The sequence below is a fragment of the Drosophila miranda genome, chromosome 2, assembly GCF_003369915.1.
Source record: "Drosophila miranda strain MSH22 chromosome 2, D.miranda_PacBio2.1, whole genome shotgun sequence".
Lineage (NCBI taxonomy): Eukaryota > Metazoa > Arthropoda > Insecta > Diptera > Drosophilidae > Drosophila > Drosophila miranda.
Genome location: NC_046675.1, coordinates 22,094,588 through 22,112,710, shown reverse-complemented (window position 1 = coordinate 22,112,710; position 18,123 = coordinate 22,094,588). Strand labels below are relative to the sequence as shown.

The 18,123-nt window shown below is 42.0% G+C and overlaps 1 protein-coding gene across 10 annotated transcripts; it reads left to right on the top strand.

Annotated features, from left to right (window-relative positions):
• The first annotated feature begins 570 nt into the window (after positions 1 to 570).
• On the top strand, positions 571 to 17,916 carry LOC108157454 (serine/arginine repetitive matrix protein 1). 10 transcript variants are annotated; one of them, XM_033389593.1, is made up of 9 exons: positions 571 to 746; positions 2,504 to 3,055; positions 7,737 to 7,773; positions 12,686 to 12,774; positions 13,241 to 13,467; positions 13,924 to 14,374; positions 14,434 to 15,425; positions 16,061 to 16,795; positions 16,852 to 17,916. In XM_033389593.1, exons 2-9 carry the CDS (start codon positions 2,926 to 2,928, stop codon positions 17,554 to 17,556), a joined length of 3,366 nt encoding a protein of 1,121 aa, XP_033245484.1. In that variant the 5' UTR covers positions 571 to 746; positions 2,504 to 2,925; the 3' UTR covers positions 17,557 to 17,916. The 10 variants fall into 10 exon arrangements, with proteins under 10 accessions (XP_033245484.1, XP_017145011.1, XP_017145009.1 ...); XM_017289522.2 differs by lacking the exon at positions 571 to 746 and having other exon boundaries at positions 1,944 to 3,055; positions 14,434 to 14,924; positions 16,852 to 17,914; XM_017289520.2 differs by lacking the exon at positions 571 to 746 and having other exon boundaries at positions 2,976 to 3,055; positions 7,690 to 7,773; positions 16,852 to 17,915.
• Positions 17,917 to 18,123: the final 207 nt, after the last annotated feature.

Sequence of the window (18,123 nt, the reverse complement as noted above, 5' to 3'; positions counted from 1 at the left end):
CAAAATTCGTTGCGCCTGAAAATGATATACAGAGATTAAAGAGATATAGGATACTAGAGACAAGACCTTTAGAGTCCTAAAAAATGTTAGTTATTTGCCAAAAAAGTCTTTACTTTTAGGCACACCCCAAAAGAAGACAACTTATACGAGTAGAGCACCCCCCCGGGTAGCCCCTTTATTGCCTGGCACTGCTAAAAAATGCAAGCCAGAATGCATGTATACTCTAGATACGATACTAGAATACAACTAAATACTTAATTTTGCTCTTTGCCGTTGCCTTTGCCTTTGATTCTTTTAATTTTCCATAGAGCGGTGCGGAGCAGTGTGTGGCGGGAGGGCCAGACTAGAACGAACGGCTATGCTGTTGTCTGGCAGTACTTAAGGCCTACGCACACACGGCAACACACATACACACACACATGTGTGGGAGGCGCTGTATGGGTGTGAGTGTGGCTGTCTGGCTGCCTGGAAGACAGCTGTTTTGGAGCAATAGGTTCGATGCCAGTGCTCATTGCAGTGCAGTGGCAGTGGCAGCAGAATAAGTCGGTCTTTCAACGTCAGCGGACGCGGCGCATCGTTGTTTTCCCCCGATTTGGTTGTTGTTGCTGCTTCTTGTGTTACAGTGTGGCCGAGATCTCATCTCATACGCAGCGTGGCGCCGATCCTGTATATCGCTCATACGCCGCGTGACCCAATAGTGATCTCGCCGCGGCTAGGCGGAAGCGAAATTGTTTTCTGATTGAAACGTAAATAAGCAACGCCAGCCAAAACAAATATGGCCACGGGTCCCAGAGGAATCGCCGACGTTTATCATTGAAAATATGTGTAAAAGTGCAGGCCCGGTCCACAGATTGACGCAGGCATCGATGATGACCCAAAAGAATGCAGCCAGCGCCATTGAGGCCTTCATTAAACGCCAAAAATTATATGTATTTTCCATTAGAAGTGAGGCTGCACTAACATTTTAAAAGAATTTCCCAATCGAACTACTATAAACATTTGGTTTTAAATTACCTTAAAATATATTTCGAAAGTAAATTGAGGGAAAGCAGACCATCAGTATGGGCACTGTTGACAAGCGGCCATTAAGTGCACAGTGGTTGTGGTTCGATGGAAAATAAAACGAAAATATGTGTATAGTGCTCGCAGGCAGTCTTTCTATCCAAGAGTTCACTGATCTAACGATTCTTCTTTCAAAGATTCAATGATCTCCCTGATTTTTTTTTCTCCACATTGAATTTGTACGAGTTTCATTCATGTTTAGTCAGATGTTTTAAATACACCGCTCTGGTATAAACAAGCAATCGGCAATTCGAACAACTCAAGCAATTAATGAAAATTAAGACATAAAAGATCAAATTAAGAAAAACATATACATACGTATATAATCGTCGAGCTGTAGAGCAAAGCTCTCCCCCGAAAATGCATTCAAAATATTTTCAGAATACTTAAATTCTTGTTTGACACATTTTTGACATAATGCCTTTCGATGTGCGACAGTTTCAGTGCTTAATGAATGATTTATTGAGTGATTTTTCTGTTCCATTTTTTTCTGATATATTTGTCTGGCATAATAGGCATAACTGTAGATTTTATAAATATTATTCCACATGTAAATATGTACGTAGGTGCTATTTCCTCTATATTTCCTTTGAATTTCTATCGAATTTCTATTTGGCCAATGCTAATGTATATATAAATCGCAGTATACCCCCGAAGGGCAGACAGGTAATATTTATCTGTCTGAATCACCTTCGGCTGCCAGCCAGCCAGCCATCCCATGGTTCTCCAGTGCTTTGCCACATTCAATACGCACACGAACTGTATCTGCCGACATGTCTAATAGGAAATTGGCCAGAAGCGGCTCGGCTAACAAGCCCCCCCCTCCCCACCCACTGAGTAATACTAGAATGCTGGGGCCTGTATAAAATAAACAGAGGAAGGTACAATAAATTGAGGCAAACTTATACACATGTACCGATATGGTATCGTATCGTATTGATGTGTCTGTGGGCGAACAACAAAAGTACAAGAAAATACAAATATCGAACACAATGGAAACAATAATGTGCGAAACGATTGGAAAATGCGCCACGCCACAGTCGCCGGACTCTGTGTCTCCGTGTCCGTGTACGTCTGCGAGTACAATCCATACGTATGGTCAGCGTCTGGGGTTCGCGTCTCCGGTCAGAAGCAGCCGGTTAGCCAGAGGGCTCACAACGAGTCGCAATCGTGGATAAATCGATGGGCATTATCGCAAAGCTATCGACAGTTTTGAGTCAGGCGATTCTTTTTATTTTTTATTTTTGTGAAGCAACACCAACTCATATTTTAAGTACACTTTACCACAGCTGTGAGAGTGTTACCAATTCTGTACGAAATCTTTCATAATTTGCGATCTATTCTGTAGTCTGTGCGGAGTAGACCAGAGGGCGGCAGGCAAGCCCTGTAGCTGTAGCTGTTGACAAGTGTTAAAGTGCAATGTGCTAATTATGTCACACAGGGCGTATGCGTATGCGTGTTGTTGAAAGCAAATCGTGAAGTGAAAGCCAAAGCCAAAGCAAAAGGCATAAGGGAAGAACAAGCGGAAAAGAGCTAAACGTCCATTCAATACTTGTTGCTGGGAATCGAATTATTGCCCAGTGTGGATGGAATGAGCAAACAAATGTCAGCTGCCAATGCCCTGAAGGTGTAAAAAAAATGTGAAAAAAATAAAGAAGAGCGAAACAAAGCGAAAGGAAAAACGGTATGCAAAATGAAGTGTCAACGATTTGAGATGAAATTATTATCAATTGCTGGCCCGTCGCCGTCTGCCCAAATGTGATTTATTCCTCCGATACATGAGTATCCGTGTGTGTGCCGCCAGTGGCAGTGTTTGTTCTAGTGTTTGTAGTGTGCGTGTCGACAACAAAGGGAAATAATGTCATGCATTGGCTCGACGGCATTTCTTTGGATGACAATTTAATTAGCGGACGCGCCAGCGGCAGCAACGGCGAAAACAGCGACAGCAATCAGCGGAAATCAACGCCGTCGAGCTCATCGCCCACCAAAGCAAGTAGGTTGCACCTATACCAAAGTATGTACACCTCACTCACACAGATACACAAACATGGATACATAGATACACAATTACAACCACACACTGAAGGCTTTCTCAGTGTGGCCAAGCTTTAATTCGTTGGCGTGTGAGAGCCACCCGAGCGTGTTTATTTGGCTTAGAGCAAGGGCTGGGTTGGCGAAAGCACGGGTTTGAGGTACACACATACGCAAACAATCTATCTGAAATCTACATATATCCACAGGGAAAGCTATCTGCTAACTATTTCACAGGCAAAGCTATCTGCCAACCACATCCACAGAGAAAGCTAGTTGCTATCTATTATCACAGGAAATGTAAATTTGATGTTGGTTTCAGATCAGATCAGGAAGGGGTCTCCAAATGTCAAAGAAATTAAATTAGGGTGGAGTTGTTATTTTTCTCACAGTTCCAGATTACAAAAAACAGTCATTTCAATCAGAAATTTCACTTTTTACCACATTGTTGTAGCTTTTTGTCGGCCTGAACTAACTGCTTATTACCACTTTAATCAGGAATGATCAGAAACATAGCTTCATCTATTGAAATTTGGCTACTATTCATATCTAAAACAAAAGACAAATTTAAATAGAAACTCATTAGAAAATAGTTCATAGTAGAAACAAGCAGCAAATGGACTCTCACCAATTGCTACACCTGTTTTTCATGCCACATCAGACATACACGAGATGATTTCTCTGCCTCATAAATGTATACCAAAAATATATCAGCATTATCGGAATATTTATTTCAATTACGCCATAATATGTACTTGAAAACGATTTTCCCCGATTTGCGATTGATTTTTGCTGCTCAGCAAATGAATTTCCAGCCAAAAATTGTGTCTTTGGCAGCCAGCAGCAATGGGAAAAAAGATTGGTATTGAATTTTAATTGGGAAACACATTATTTCAGATTTCACCCCCTGCGTGTGTGTGTGTGTTTATCTTTGTGCTGCTCATAATTCAGTATTAATTATTAAAAACATATTCATCATTTAGACCGAGCAATTAGCAGCGAATGGAACTCTCATTTGAGCATCATTCGCATTTGGGGATTTTATGTGGCTGCGGCTCATTGAACTTGTTGGGAAAATATTTCTCATATCGAACTTTACGATTTGCCATGCCAATTTTTCATTGGGAAGGCAATTAAATTGGTCCCGCTTCCGTTACCTTGATCGTTCATCGATCATCGCCCGCTCGTCGGCCAGGAATTGATGCCCATTGATCTGAATTTTCCCGACCCATTTCGGGGGGCCTTCAATTAGCACAGCCGCGAAACGGAGATCGATTTTATTTTGGAAATAATTCACAGAATCAACAAAATGGCAAAGTGTTTTGGCTCCGCTGTAAATCTGAGGCATAAGGCAATTTGATTTGTAATTTATTGTTTACAGAATCTTGTACGTTTCCAATTCCATCTTCATTCCATTCCGTTCGTGTCGATGTGGCACAGACGTCCAAGCAACGTTACAACTTGTGGCAGGCAGGCAGGGTATAAAAATAGACACGGATCTCTCACCTTTTTGGAATGATGACTGCAGATGACCCAGAAAAGCAGAAAAGCGACGGGGAAAACTAATTTAGTTGTGATTCTGACACAATTAATAGAAATAAATAAATTTGTGCGTGTGTGTGGAAATTCACTCGGGAAATCAGTGGAGGAATTTGTATGTTTATTAAAATTGCTGGAAATATATATTGGTGGCAAATTCCTTTTCCTCTTCGGGTTTCAATTAAAGAGTCCAACAGGTCATTAAGTCTGTTTATTTATTTAATACCATTTAATACCCCCCAAATGAAAAAGGGAATCTCTATCACCCTTTTGGAGCCACACACCACGTTTCGGCCTGGTTATTATTCCTCATATGTTGGACATTAAAAACTTTAACTTCAGCCAGTTTCCATCAAAGGCTGTGCCCCGCATTATGGTGTATTTATGAAATCGTTCATACGCATAGAGTCGAAAGATCCTCTGCTTTGTGTGGCATAAAAAAGAGGCAGAGACCCGAGACCCGAGCCGAGCAGGAGGCACACTGCCCCATAATAGATCCATAAACTGCAACAGGCGGCAGGCAGCAAAAAATAGACAGAAACTTGCTCATTTTGCTTGTTTGTTCAAGAGTTTGCCTGTGTGCTGTGCATTCGGTTTTGCTTGTTGCCTCAGCCTCACGCAACTTTTATTCCATCTCTCTCTATCTCTCTCTGTATCTCCCTCTCCCTCTCTTTCTCTTTCTATTTATTTTTCGCTTTCTATGCTTTTTGGAATCGTCTAGCCGCTGAGGAAGATGGAGTAGAACGGCAGGCACAGTGTTGATGTTTAATATGCGGACAAGCAGATTAGTCGTAGAATTAGGGATGTTATGGGGGTTTTTATGGATTTGCTTTCTATTATTAGATGGAACTTTCATTGAAGATTAAACTGTGGGAGTCAATGATGGTATTTTCACTGCAGATTAACCTATATGTGGTGACCCCTTTGGTTGCATATAAATATAGAAAAGTTAGTACACTTTTCAGGTGTTCAGTCATCAAAAAGTTAAACAAAAACAAATCAATGATTGAATGCTAAATTCTTTTCCAAAGATCACTCCATAGAGTGATATTTATACTTTCTAAACAACCCTGAAAAAGTTCCTATGGCCTTTCCTTTCTATAAACTCAATCAATCTGTTATTTCTTTTGAGGAAATTATTCCAAAAACATTTCCGTTCTTCAGCCGTATATTTACTTTACCCACTGTCTGCAGACGGTTTAGCAGCTCAAACACACACATTCCGACAGTTTATTGGCATGCCGTATGCCGCACACCACCGGGTCCGCTCGAATGCACCCTACCCCCTGCCACACTAGTCTATGAGGCATGCCTCAAACACACACAAGTAGACAGAGGAGAGCGGCGGCACACGCATAAAAGAAACAACAAATGGTTGTACGCAAAATATTTAACACGAAAACACACAGAACCGAACCCACTGCCGGAGCCAAGTGGTTGCAGTTCCCAGTCGCGTGCCTCGCAGGCCACAACGTATCCCGTAACCGTTCCGCCCCGAAAGATAGAGAGAGAGTGTATCCCATAGATCGCATTGTATCTGCATAGATCAGCAGGAGAGCCTTGTTGCGCTGATGATCATCCGTGTGTGGGCGTCGGGGTCGTAGTATCCATATCTGCTCCAGATATTTACCCATTATAATCGTACCTGACGGGTCTCGTTAATGGAAGAATGTGCTCAAGTGATCCATAAATTGGATTGATATTTTCATTGTGCGGCTGTTTAATTGTCCGCAGACATAAATTTCGCTTGGATATAGCATTTCGTACAAATTACAAGAATTCTTTATGAGTTCTTACTATTATGATACTGAGTAAGTGTTTATAAGTATAAGATATACATATATTCGATCTTATGATTGTTTATACGGTTCAAATGTTTTCGTAGAATCAATACATAGAAAAAAAATATTTGAGGATTATTACGTGTAGTACTTCTGTTTAAGATCTCGACAGGTTTATCTCCGTTCTGTTAGGCATATTTCGCATAACTTCTGTTTAAGATTGGTTGAGCGTATCTGGCTTCCATCAGAATCTTTTCTTCTCGACTACTTTTTATTGTACATTCCACCTTGATAAATGGCATAAATTAGCCAAGTATTCCATGATGTTTGGGGTCGGGTGGGTCCTGTGTGTGTGCCAGTTATGTAATCATGAAAGAAAATCCTTTTGCTGGCAAGCTTTTCAATGCTACACACAAGAGAAAAGAAGAAAAGTCCCCAAAGGGGCCTGGGAAGGCTGGGCTTTCCGTTGCCTCTCAAGAAGCGGGGCTGATTCTGTAACACATGTAAATATTAATGAAGGATGACAATGTGTACTTGACAACTTAATCGATAAATCAATTGCCTTTGCCAGAAGATACTGCCTTTACTTTACCCCTTTTGAATAAAAATGTACGAGTATGTGTGTTCATGTGTATGTCTGGGCTTTTGTTGGAGATTGGTGCGTGTGTAGCATACATTCAGGACCCCTTGGGGCATTGTGTAACCAACAACCCAGACAGTGTCGGTCGGCCATAAAGAACGGAATGTCATTGAACATCTAGATATTAAGCTACACATCAACATCAAGCTGGCTGATACTCGTACATATTTTCATACTTGAAGGTGCCACAAATCGAAACCAAGATGTTGCCTGCATTTGGCCGCGATTAATCCAGATGTAAACTACCATTGGCCCTCGTTTGTTTGGGGTTTATTTGGGGTCTACGGGGGAGGTTGGTTTCCAATGCGCTTACACACTCTGCTCTTCTCCAAATAAACACGCTCTCAACTATTTGTAAACAAAAATCGAAAAGAAAAGTAACAAAAACGAAAAAGAAAATTCCAAAACAAATTGTAGGAAAAACACACACAGAAAAACCAAAATCAAATAAGCAACAAAAAATAATTTTCCATTTTCATTATTATGATTTTGTTGTTGTTGTTGTTGCCCCTTTATCCATACCATATTTTTCCCGTATTTTTCCGTGTGTTTTGTTTTGTTTTGTTTTGTGTACGGTGCGGCGCGTTCTTTTTGTTTTGTTTTTTACTTTATGTGTCTTTTGTTTTTTGTTTGTTGGTTTTTCTTTCACATGTCGGAAAACTAATGCACGACTATGCTCCGAGAACGAAGACGTCATGCACACTTTAAGCTAAACACCAGGTAAACCAAACCAGAAACAAACTCATTTACTTAGCCATAAGCTACTTTAGCTGTATAATTAAGTTAAGATACCCTCAAAATAGAGAACGAGAGAGTTCTCCGAACTGTATAAGAGATCAAAAGCTTGTGGCGATAGCTTTCGGTGAGAGATGACCGTAAGGATCATGCGCAGATCTCTTATAATCATTATGGGGTTGCAGCTTTTAAGATCACTGAGTGCTTTCCGATCAATAAATTTCTGGAAAAGTATATACATAGATGGATCAACCATAGATGGCGTTGTCTAAGAGATCGAAAAACTATCTTCAATGCTAGATGGATTCCATATTTGATTAAATTTTTCATATGACACAACATTTCTCTAACAAAACTCCTTTAAATAGCTTTCCATTTAAGTTATTCTTTAGATAGTCTTAAGATGGATTAGAAGTGTCCATCCATATGTCATAGCCCACGAATTCCTCTTCCCCCCCACTTAACCACTTAATCTTTCTTTAATTTCGGCCAAATTCCTTCAATTGCCCCCAAACAATTTCTTAAGAAAACAACTACTATCTCAAAGCGAAGAGAAAAGATGAAAATATTATCGCCTAAGATTAAACTGTCGCCGTCACATTTATGTCAAAATAAACAATAGATACAGCGGCGTGGAATGACAGGCGGCGATTAGCTTTGATACAAATTGGCACGGGATGGCAAAAGGTGTCCGGCTCCTTTAAATTATATTTATGCCCCCGCCAGCTCTACGTTATCCCTAGCTAATTTCTCTAATTGGCTGATAAATAACGCCGATTCACGGGCATTTTTCATAAGCGAATTATAAAAAATTATTATTTATTAGACGTGATGGCCTCCCCTTGAACTTTACATAATGAATATTCGTACAGAAGCAGAGGAAAACTAGCCAAATGAGTAGAAATTATTTTTAAAATGTTGTGTGATGACAAATACACGTATACGCAAGATTTGATGGGATCCACGATGGTGTGGGTGGCAGCTATAGTTTTTATTTAGGCCGCCAATGTCGCGACACATTTAACAAGGAGACAGAGACTGAGAGAGTCAGTGTCAGTGTCAGAGAGGGATCCAATTTATTTCATTCGGATCTCAATAAAAGAGCTGTTAATTTAATTGGAAATGCGGTTATTGTTAATTTACTCCATCATCTGCTGCTTACCAAATATATAAATTAATTTCCCCTGTACTCAGCTTTTACAGCAGCTGTCAACCCACAATAGCCCCAACCAGAACCCCAACCAGAATTCAACATGGAATGCGATTAAAGGCTTGATTAATTTCAATTTATTTCCTATGCTATCACTATAATCAGGCTTCGACCTGCAAAATCCTTTAATTTGAATAATGCAAACGGAAATAAATATTCGAGTAAATAAAGTCAATTTACTCGAGTCTCGTAAAAAATCATCCTGCAGGAAAAAACCACCAGTCTAATTAGCTGGGTAATTGATTGTATAAGCACTGACATTTTTTTAAAAGCTTAAATATCACTGACAAGAAGAAAAACAATAAATATTTGAGCAATTTTAATAATTTTTGTCACTTAATTGAAATTTTCATAATTAATAGTAGAAGAATTCTCGGGGTTTTACCTTCGAAATCGGGAAATTGGCAAAAGCTTTTTGTTCCAGCTGACGTTGAGAGACTACTACTACGTCAGAGAGTTTTCAGTGCTGATGCTTGAGCACGCTATTTTTGAATACCCTTTATAAGGAAATGATAGTTATATGATAGTCTCAGGAATTTAAAAGTAGTATAACTACGAAAACTAATGCTGAACCTCTTCGATTGGATGTTGCTTTTAGATGAAGTTATCTTGATGGATCTCCTAAGCTATTACAGGCCTAGAAATATCGTTTTCTTCCTCCCAGATACCTATTCCTTCCTGGGCATCAGAAAAGAGAGATCATAGTCCTACTCCTAGAAGCACATTTCCATTGCAGGATGATGCTTTCCCTACCTCATTCGATTCTCTTTCTTAAACCAAGAGCATCCAAAGTTCGTTGTCCTTTGTGGCAGGTGTTTTTGCTCTCTCTCTCTCTCTCTGTCTCTTTTCTCGTCCGATTTCTTTTTGTTAATCTTATAAACGAATGCTCCGCGGCACAGCATGCGTACATTTCATTGAGAACGATGATTTGTTGTTCTTTCGATTTACTCGTTCGCATTTGCTTTATGAAACATTTTCTATTCTTTTTGTGTTTTATGGTTTTTATGTTCGTTTTTCATTTTTCTTTTAATTTTAATAAAAATTGAAGCAGACAAAGCTTGTTGCTCTTGGCGGCGGCGGCAGTGGCAAAGCCAATGGTTCAATGCCAGTCGCAGTCGTAGCCGTCGGCGTTTTGTTGTTCTAGTCGGGTTCTTTTTTGGCCAAAACTGATCTCGCCCAACTGTCAGTTTTCGGTACAGAGTCGACTCGTGCGGTTTTGCTGCGGTGAAATTGAATTTTGTTCAACACAGCTCACATTTTGTCACGCTGTTCACGAGATTCTACAGCGAAAATTATAATTAATTATTGAAATTCAAGTTAAGACAGTGAATACGAGTATGTTGTGCCAGTGAAATTCGTCACAGCTCACAGATGATTGCATAAACTTTTGGGTGAAACCCACAGCAAAGTGTGACCATTGATTGCATTGCTATATAAACTGGTTGGATAAATGAAAGGTGCTAAACAAGCAAAAACTCACTATGAAAGAAGTCGGAAGACCAACAAACGTTCGGAAAAGTCCGCCAAGTAAGCAAAACTCTTACTTTCCCTTTGGATATCCCTGGCTTGGCTCTGTCCCTTTTTGGCCAATGCCGTTTGCCACATGCACTTTATTTTTGGAAACGGACATCTGGCTCTTGATAAATATTAAAAGTCATTATAAGTTCTCTTCTAATATCTATACACTTCAGTGGTCGTTAAACAAACAATATTCGCCGCTGGCCAGCGGAACTAAAAATAATTCCAATTTGTTTATCATCGAATCGTGTACAATCCGGGGGTAGGGGTTCGGGTAGGGGTACATTGTCCAAGTTGATTTTACACTACAAAGTACACAGAATCATCATATGGAATGTTTATTCCAAGCGTATATAGCCACACGATCTTTAGATATATGTTTTTGCGAGAGAGTGTGTGTGTAGACATCAATAAAACTGCCAAGAGATTGCTTTGCTATCGATCATCAGTCTATCGATCCGATTGTTTGGTCTGCTCAGCTTCCGTGGGAGAAACGTGCTGACGCCCAGCGCTGCGCCGCTCTTCTTTGTGTATACAAGTGTATATTGGGAAAATCGAAAAATAGAATCCAGAAATCAGGGATGGAACGTGTTGAAGATCATCAGAGGAACCACCGGAATATGAACTTGTAAAAGATGTGCTGGAATCAAGAAAACATTTAATGAAATATATCATATAGTAAATATGGGATTTCCACCAAATATAGAATAAGTATGAAACTTATTCCAAGTACTGAATTTTTACGAATATTTTTTCTTAAATGTAAAATAGTAAAAATGTTCTCCATTTTTAGCCTTTACTTTCTTTATAATGCACCCGAAAATTCGTATATCTATAAATCTAAACTATTTGATATGTTATTCTACCCTGAGAGAAACATTGCCAACATCCATTCTTGTTGAAAATATATCAGCATATATATTTAAATCGATTCTCCGGGTGTAATAAATCAATAAATCATAGTCGGCGCCGAGGAAATATTTAGATCGCACCTAAAAGAATACTACGAATTATTCGTTGAATGTTTTTAAAGAGAACTTATGAACACAAATCAAAAGAGAAAGCATAAATCTTCCAAAGAGAATATCTCTCTGTGATGATCTGAAAAATATTCCAAAATCTTTTCCAATCAGTAGCCAAAATAAATGACACTTGGCTAAGTTAAGCATGACTGCCAAATATTCGAATACCAAAAGCACTCTTGTCATTTCTTAAATATGGGAAAATGTTTTTTAGATCTACGCATTCCACAAATCGTAGGGGAGACATCCTACCAGACAACATGCTATACATACATGGGGTATAAATATATTTATGTTTTTTTCTGAATATTTGTTTTGGAATGGTGGCATATGCCATGGCTCTGAGAGCTGAGATCGGCGAAGCGATCGGCAGTTTGTCAAAAATTCCCAGTGCAGACGGGCTGGCAGTGAGTGTCACATCGCTTCGGAATAAAAAGCGTAAGTTATGGAAAGCCTGCAAAGAATCCCCTTTTTTATGGCTCATTTGGGACTTCAATAGATCTGTTAATCTGCTTAATTTGATTTGCAGAATTAAGTATTTGCGCAGTGCCAAGTGATAGGAAACTTTGGAATACTCTTCTCAGATCACTTCACTCTATTTATTTTCATAAGAAATTCAGGTTAAATTTTCCCTTATGCCAGCAGTCGTTGGATCGTAATCAGTGGATAAATCAATTTATTTATGCTCTGTTGTTGTAATTTATTGCTTTGCTTGGTTATTTTTCTTTCCTTAGCACCAAATCGGTGATATGTATATTTATATTTATTTTTCCTACATCGTCGGTGCTTTTTTCTTACGTTTTTTTATTATTATTTATTTATATGCGGCGAGTGTTGAAAGGCCGTGCGTTATATAGCCGAAGAGAACGGCTAACAATTGGTTCCAATGCTGGACCTAAAATCCGGTTCAGTTGACTTACAGCAGTCGTTGAAGACAGAACAGACCAAATATATTTCGAGATCTAGGACGAGTTTTGATTTGTACGGATCATAGGAAAAATTAGGCATGTTGGTCGGCTACCGTTCGCCCTGGCAACCGCTCACCAATCGAAGGTCCGGTCTTACTCGTAGTTTTAGTTGTACATAGATCTGTAGATCTCTGTTTAATGTTTAAGGAAATTATCTAATGCATGTTCGAACTTTACAGATTGGACAGAAAGTCATCGCGGGGCATGATATACGAGAATGAGGAGCTCAGGTTGCGCACCATCAACATAAATGCCGAAGTTGAACGAGGTAAATGATGGGCTCTCAGGCGATCAAAGTCGGCCAAAGATTGCGGCCATAAAAGTGTATTTTTTCATGTGTTCAAGTATAAAACAACAGGAAATCAAAAAATCGTTTAATAAATAGCGAAAATGCTGAAAACAACCAATTAAAAACACATTAGATGGTGGAAAACGAAAACCAAAATAATCCCAACCAAATATATCTATATAAAAATCATTCTCTCCTCCCACATATGTCTATCCATCTATATAGATATATGCGTATGTTCTCCGCGTCTATTCATAAAAAAATAATGATTTTCATTGCCAAAACAGAAGATAAGCGATTGTAAACAATGCGATTTGAGGTGTCAAAAAGGCCTGACAGCTCTGCATGATTGCCACGTGCTTTACCAAGTTCCCCTGCTTTGGTTTGGCCACCTTCCATTGGTAGTATTGCTGTTGATGTTCTAATGGTTTTCCTGATTTTCCAGGGCAATCGGACATCAAGCGCCTCCGGCGTGAGAATGAGCAATTGCGTCGCGAGATCTGGACACTGCGGGACGAGTGTGATAGGCTGAACAAACGCTTCAAGGCGAAGCTCAATGAACATGAATTTGGTGGCTGTCGGGGCAGTGGAGGGAGTGGCGGCACCTGCCACGCGTACAGGTGTAGTGGCGGAGGCGGACGAGGCAGCGGTGGTTGTGATGCAAACAGTGATGTAAGTAGAATAGAAGCTTAATTGTTCTGTATTATGTGTTTGTCAGATCAGAATTGGCCTACATGTGCTCTGTGCGAGAGTCATTAAATATGTTTCTATGAAATCTTCTGACTTCAACCTAAATAACCGCAGATATTATATCATCAGATCACTACATAAATAATCACTTCAAAAAAATGTCTTAGTTCTCGTCTACATCCAAAAGGAAATGTATATTCGGTCCAATATTCTTTTGAATTTCGATAGTTGCACTTCCTACTTAGATAGCTATAAGAATTATCGATTGATCTTTAATGCTTATCGGAATCAGCTGTTTCTCTTTACACCAGAAAAACGTGCAAAAATTAGCAACGATTTAAAATAGTTTGCAAATCAGTCCCCAATTGTATTCCGATCCAAAGTTTGTGGCTCTTTATTTGTGACGCCCATTTAATTCCTTCTTCCAACCAAAAACAGGACTCTGACTCTTGTGATACCTGTCGCGGGGCAGACGATGGTCATTGCAGCGACGATTGCTGCCAGGAGGGTGGTTCCTGTGCCCCTCTCAAGCCGCCACTGCCGCCAGAGGTGCCCGCAACGTCATCATCATCAAAGAATGAGGATTCCTCGCTCAAGGCAGAGCAGCAGCAGCAGCAGCCCATGCACTTCGATCACCTGTCGGTGGTGTCTGAGGAGACGCTGAGCAATCCAGAGATGCTGCAACAGTTCCAACAGCAAGAACATCGAATGCTTTGCACACCGGATTTGAATGGATCGCAGAGCACGCTGCCCAGTTTAATGGGACCACTGACACCCCTGACGCCCATTGAGATGGTGGCTAATCAGATGAATGACCTGCACGCCTCAGTGCCACCATTGTCGTACTTTGAGAACATACTGTCGCAGCACATGGGAAATCCCAATTCAGGTGAGGGGAGAACCTTTTATCTTGAGTTGAATCTGTTATCCATTTCTAACTCTTCATAGCCCTGACACCCACGCCGGAGCTGGGGAGCAGTTCGAGCACCACCACTGGCAAGACCATGCGCCACACCAATGGCTGGGACTACAATCTCCAGTCGCCCTTCACACACCGAAAATATTCCAATCATACATCGCCTTCCCGCTCGCCACCGCCACCGGCTATGATGACAACCTTTGTGCCAACATCCACACAGCAGACGATGCCAAAAATCGCTCTGAATGCTCCACATCTGCCAGAGAGCCAGGGGGACATCGAGACGGTGGCCATCACTACGAATGCAACGCAACAAGCGCTCAACAGTCCGAAGCATTTCTTTGCCCCGCTCAAGCCGCGTCTCAGGCTCAACACGAAGCTCGCGAACCAGGGTCAGTGCCAGGGGCAGTTGCCAGATTCCCTGCCGCCAGGATCGCCGCCACCGCCGCTACGTGATCCTCCGGATATATTCGTGAACAATGCTCTGGCTTCGCCGTACCAGAGACGAGTCTCACCACAAGTAAGTCCGCGTCGCCATCGCGCCCACTCGCATTGCCATGCCCACCAGCATCCGCGCCAGCACCCAAGCCAGCGGCACGACCAGGACCACGACCACAACCAGGAGCAGGAGGGCGTGCCACAGCATCCCCATCACTGTGCCCTGCACCGAGCCGTGGTCGATGTGGCCGCTGCCGTTGGCTTGGGCTTTGGCCCCGCTGCCAATGCCAGTCCCAGAGACAAGGCTCGGCCGCATCCGGGCTCCAGCGTGCTGGACATCTACACGGCTGCCCTTGCAAATGCAGCGGTAGCCCGTTGCTCGCCACTACCTATGCCCAACTCTGCTGCGGAGCCCATCTATGCGACCGCACAAAAGCCCTGCCAGAGCACCTGCATCTCGGCCACAGCCCTGACCAAACCCGTGATGACCATCACCACGAACACAACCAAGACCACAACTTCCCCTATGAGATTGCCAGCGAAAGTATCGAAGGTCCAAGCGAAACTGGAGACCGTTAGTCAGGTGAGGGGTCGATCTTCTGACCAGCAGTCGATCATCCTCCTGTCATAGTCCTCTCCTTTCATCAGATCCAGTCATCAGATCAGTTTAGCTGTATTAAAATGGCATTCTTCATTATCTTATGCTTTCGATGTCTATAATTTATAGGATTTTTAGACCACCTCATCGATGTTCATGTCCCCCAAAACTATTTGCGTACCACATTTGAATATGATTCTCATGTTTTCCTCTCAAAATATATTCTATTTCTATACTAGACTGCTTAATTTCTAATCAAAATCAATTTTTAGATCCAATTAACAAACAAAAGTTGTAAACAATTTTGGAAAATGTAGGAAAAAGTATCAAATTAAGATTTGTTTTTCGTATCTTTATTTAAATGAAGGGATCTGGGATGTATATTAATTATAGTTCCCTCATCCCATAAATGTTTAGAAATAGAAGTCCAAGGAATAAGTATTCAAACCTTTTACATATATTAATGTGTAGATCTCTAAATAAATAAGTAATTCCTTAACTAGATGCTCCCCCACGGCATTGAAACCTTTTAGAACCTTTAAACCAATCGCTTGAAATCGCTTTAGAAAAAGACAAATCATATTATTTTGGATTTCTAATGAGTTTACTATCCCCCACAGACGGATTCGGTAAACCTGGAATCAATACTAAACGACATTGAGACTATTTCGGAGGACATCTTAGCCATTCAGCTAGAAAAAAGCAAGTCGCGGGACAACCTGAGTCATCGCCAGGACAACGACAAGGCGAAGAAGCCCTATCGCTCCGAGATGAATCTGTATCTGCAGTACGACGGCACAAATCCAACCATTTCTCCTGCCACAGCCACCGCCACCACGGAGAGCCAATCGGGAGGTGCGGGACTGACCACGACGACAACCTCCAGTGGGGATTCGGGGAACAGTGGGAACAGCAAGCTGATGCGACGCACTCGCTCCCTGGAGAGGGAGCACACCGACAGCCCTGCCCCTCACATACCCGATCCGATGGCACCGTTTCCCGACAAATGCACATATCTGGGATTCGAGCAGATCAATCAGGCGGCAGCTGGACCGCAACAATCCCCGAATGGACAGCGTCCGCCCATCAGTGCCAAGCCGAGTATAGCGGCCAAGCCGCCGCCTCCATTGCCGCCGGCACGAAGGCCACAGATGCCCACAGAGCCGCCGCCTCCGCCACCGACATCTGTCAGTGGCATGTCGCCGAACAAGAGTCATCTGTACAAGACTCTGGCCACGGCAGCGGCCAAGCGGGCCATTTTTCGATCGTCTCCTTCACAATTAACGCGCTCGCTGGATGTGGATCTGCCAGGAACTGAGGCGGAGACAGCGGCAGAGCAGGCGGCACAGACAGAGGTAAGAGGACTCCTTCGATTCCTTCTGCCAAATTCAGATTCCCATACCCTTTCCAGGCTGATGAGCTGGCGCGGAGGAAGGCACGTCGCGTCTCCATATTGTGCGGCTCTGGACAAGCGCCCGAGGATGCTGTCGCACCAGTAACCACAGCACCCATGGCCACTGCCAGTTGTGTGGACCTGCCCACCGCAGTGCTCACACATCCCAGCATTAAGGCCTTCAAGATTAGTCACAGCACACCGTCCTCGCCACATTCCTCTCGCCGGCGCACCAACAGCAATACAATGACAGTGCCAGGCCATCCAGAGGTGACGGCCACTACCTCGGCGCCGCCCAGCACCAGTCACCATCATCACCATCGCAAGGAGGGCAGCGATCCGGCGCCAATGACGACAGCGACTGTCAGTCGGACGAAATGCTCGCGTCGTCACTCGGAGGGCACTGTCCATACGGTGCATAGAAATAGTGGTGCCAGCGGAGGAGGAGCAGGAGGGGGAGGACACCATCATCATCACAACCACCATCATCCGCATAGCGGCATGGCGATTAGCAACAATCCGCACCACAGCCACCATTCCCACCAGGATAGCAACCACGAGACGGCCACCTCGTTATCCGATCGAAACTCGAACAGTTTTGCCTCCTCGCGAGAGTCCTCCACGAGTTTCAGCATGCGCTCCACTCGCAGGAAGATCTCGATAAGCTCTCACACGGGTGGCAAGATACCCTGGTGTGGCTGCTGGGGCAACGGTTGCCTCTAGATGGCAAGGAGGGGAGGAGTGGTTTCAGCTGCCGTCCACGAATGTACATTTATAGATCTTCATAAAGCCAAGCGCATATCCGTGTTTCTATATGTTTTTAGATAGGTTAGAATATAGAAAATCAAACTCTGCTTTTAGACAACTTTCCGTTCGGTGCAGTACAAAATGTCAGCAGTTCGAAAACAGTTTTCATTCAAGAAAATGTAAAAAGTTCAAGAAACCGAAATTTTTTGTACATACTTATATTTTGTTAGAATCGATTTAGTTGTAGTATTTAACATTCATGTAAATTCTATAAATGTATAAAGGAAAGCAGTTAATAATTGTTGCTCAATTTGGAGAGAATACAAATCAGAAATATATTATAGAAAAAAAAGAAAAACCAGATTATTTTTAAAACTGCAGAAGAATATTATTATATTTGAATTTGTTCGGTGTATTCTAATAACATAGTTCTTTTCGATTTTGAAGTTTGAAGTTTTAGGAATGTTATCCAACCAATCTCTACACATATAAGGGTTAACTGGAAAAATACACATAGGTAGAGGTAACACATCCTCACACATT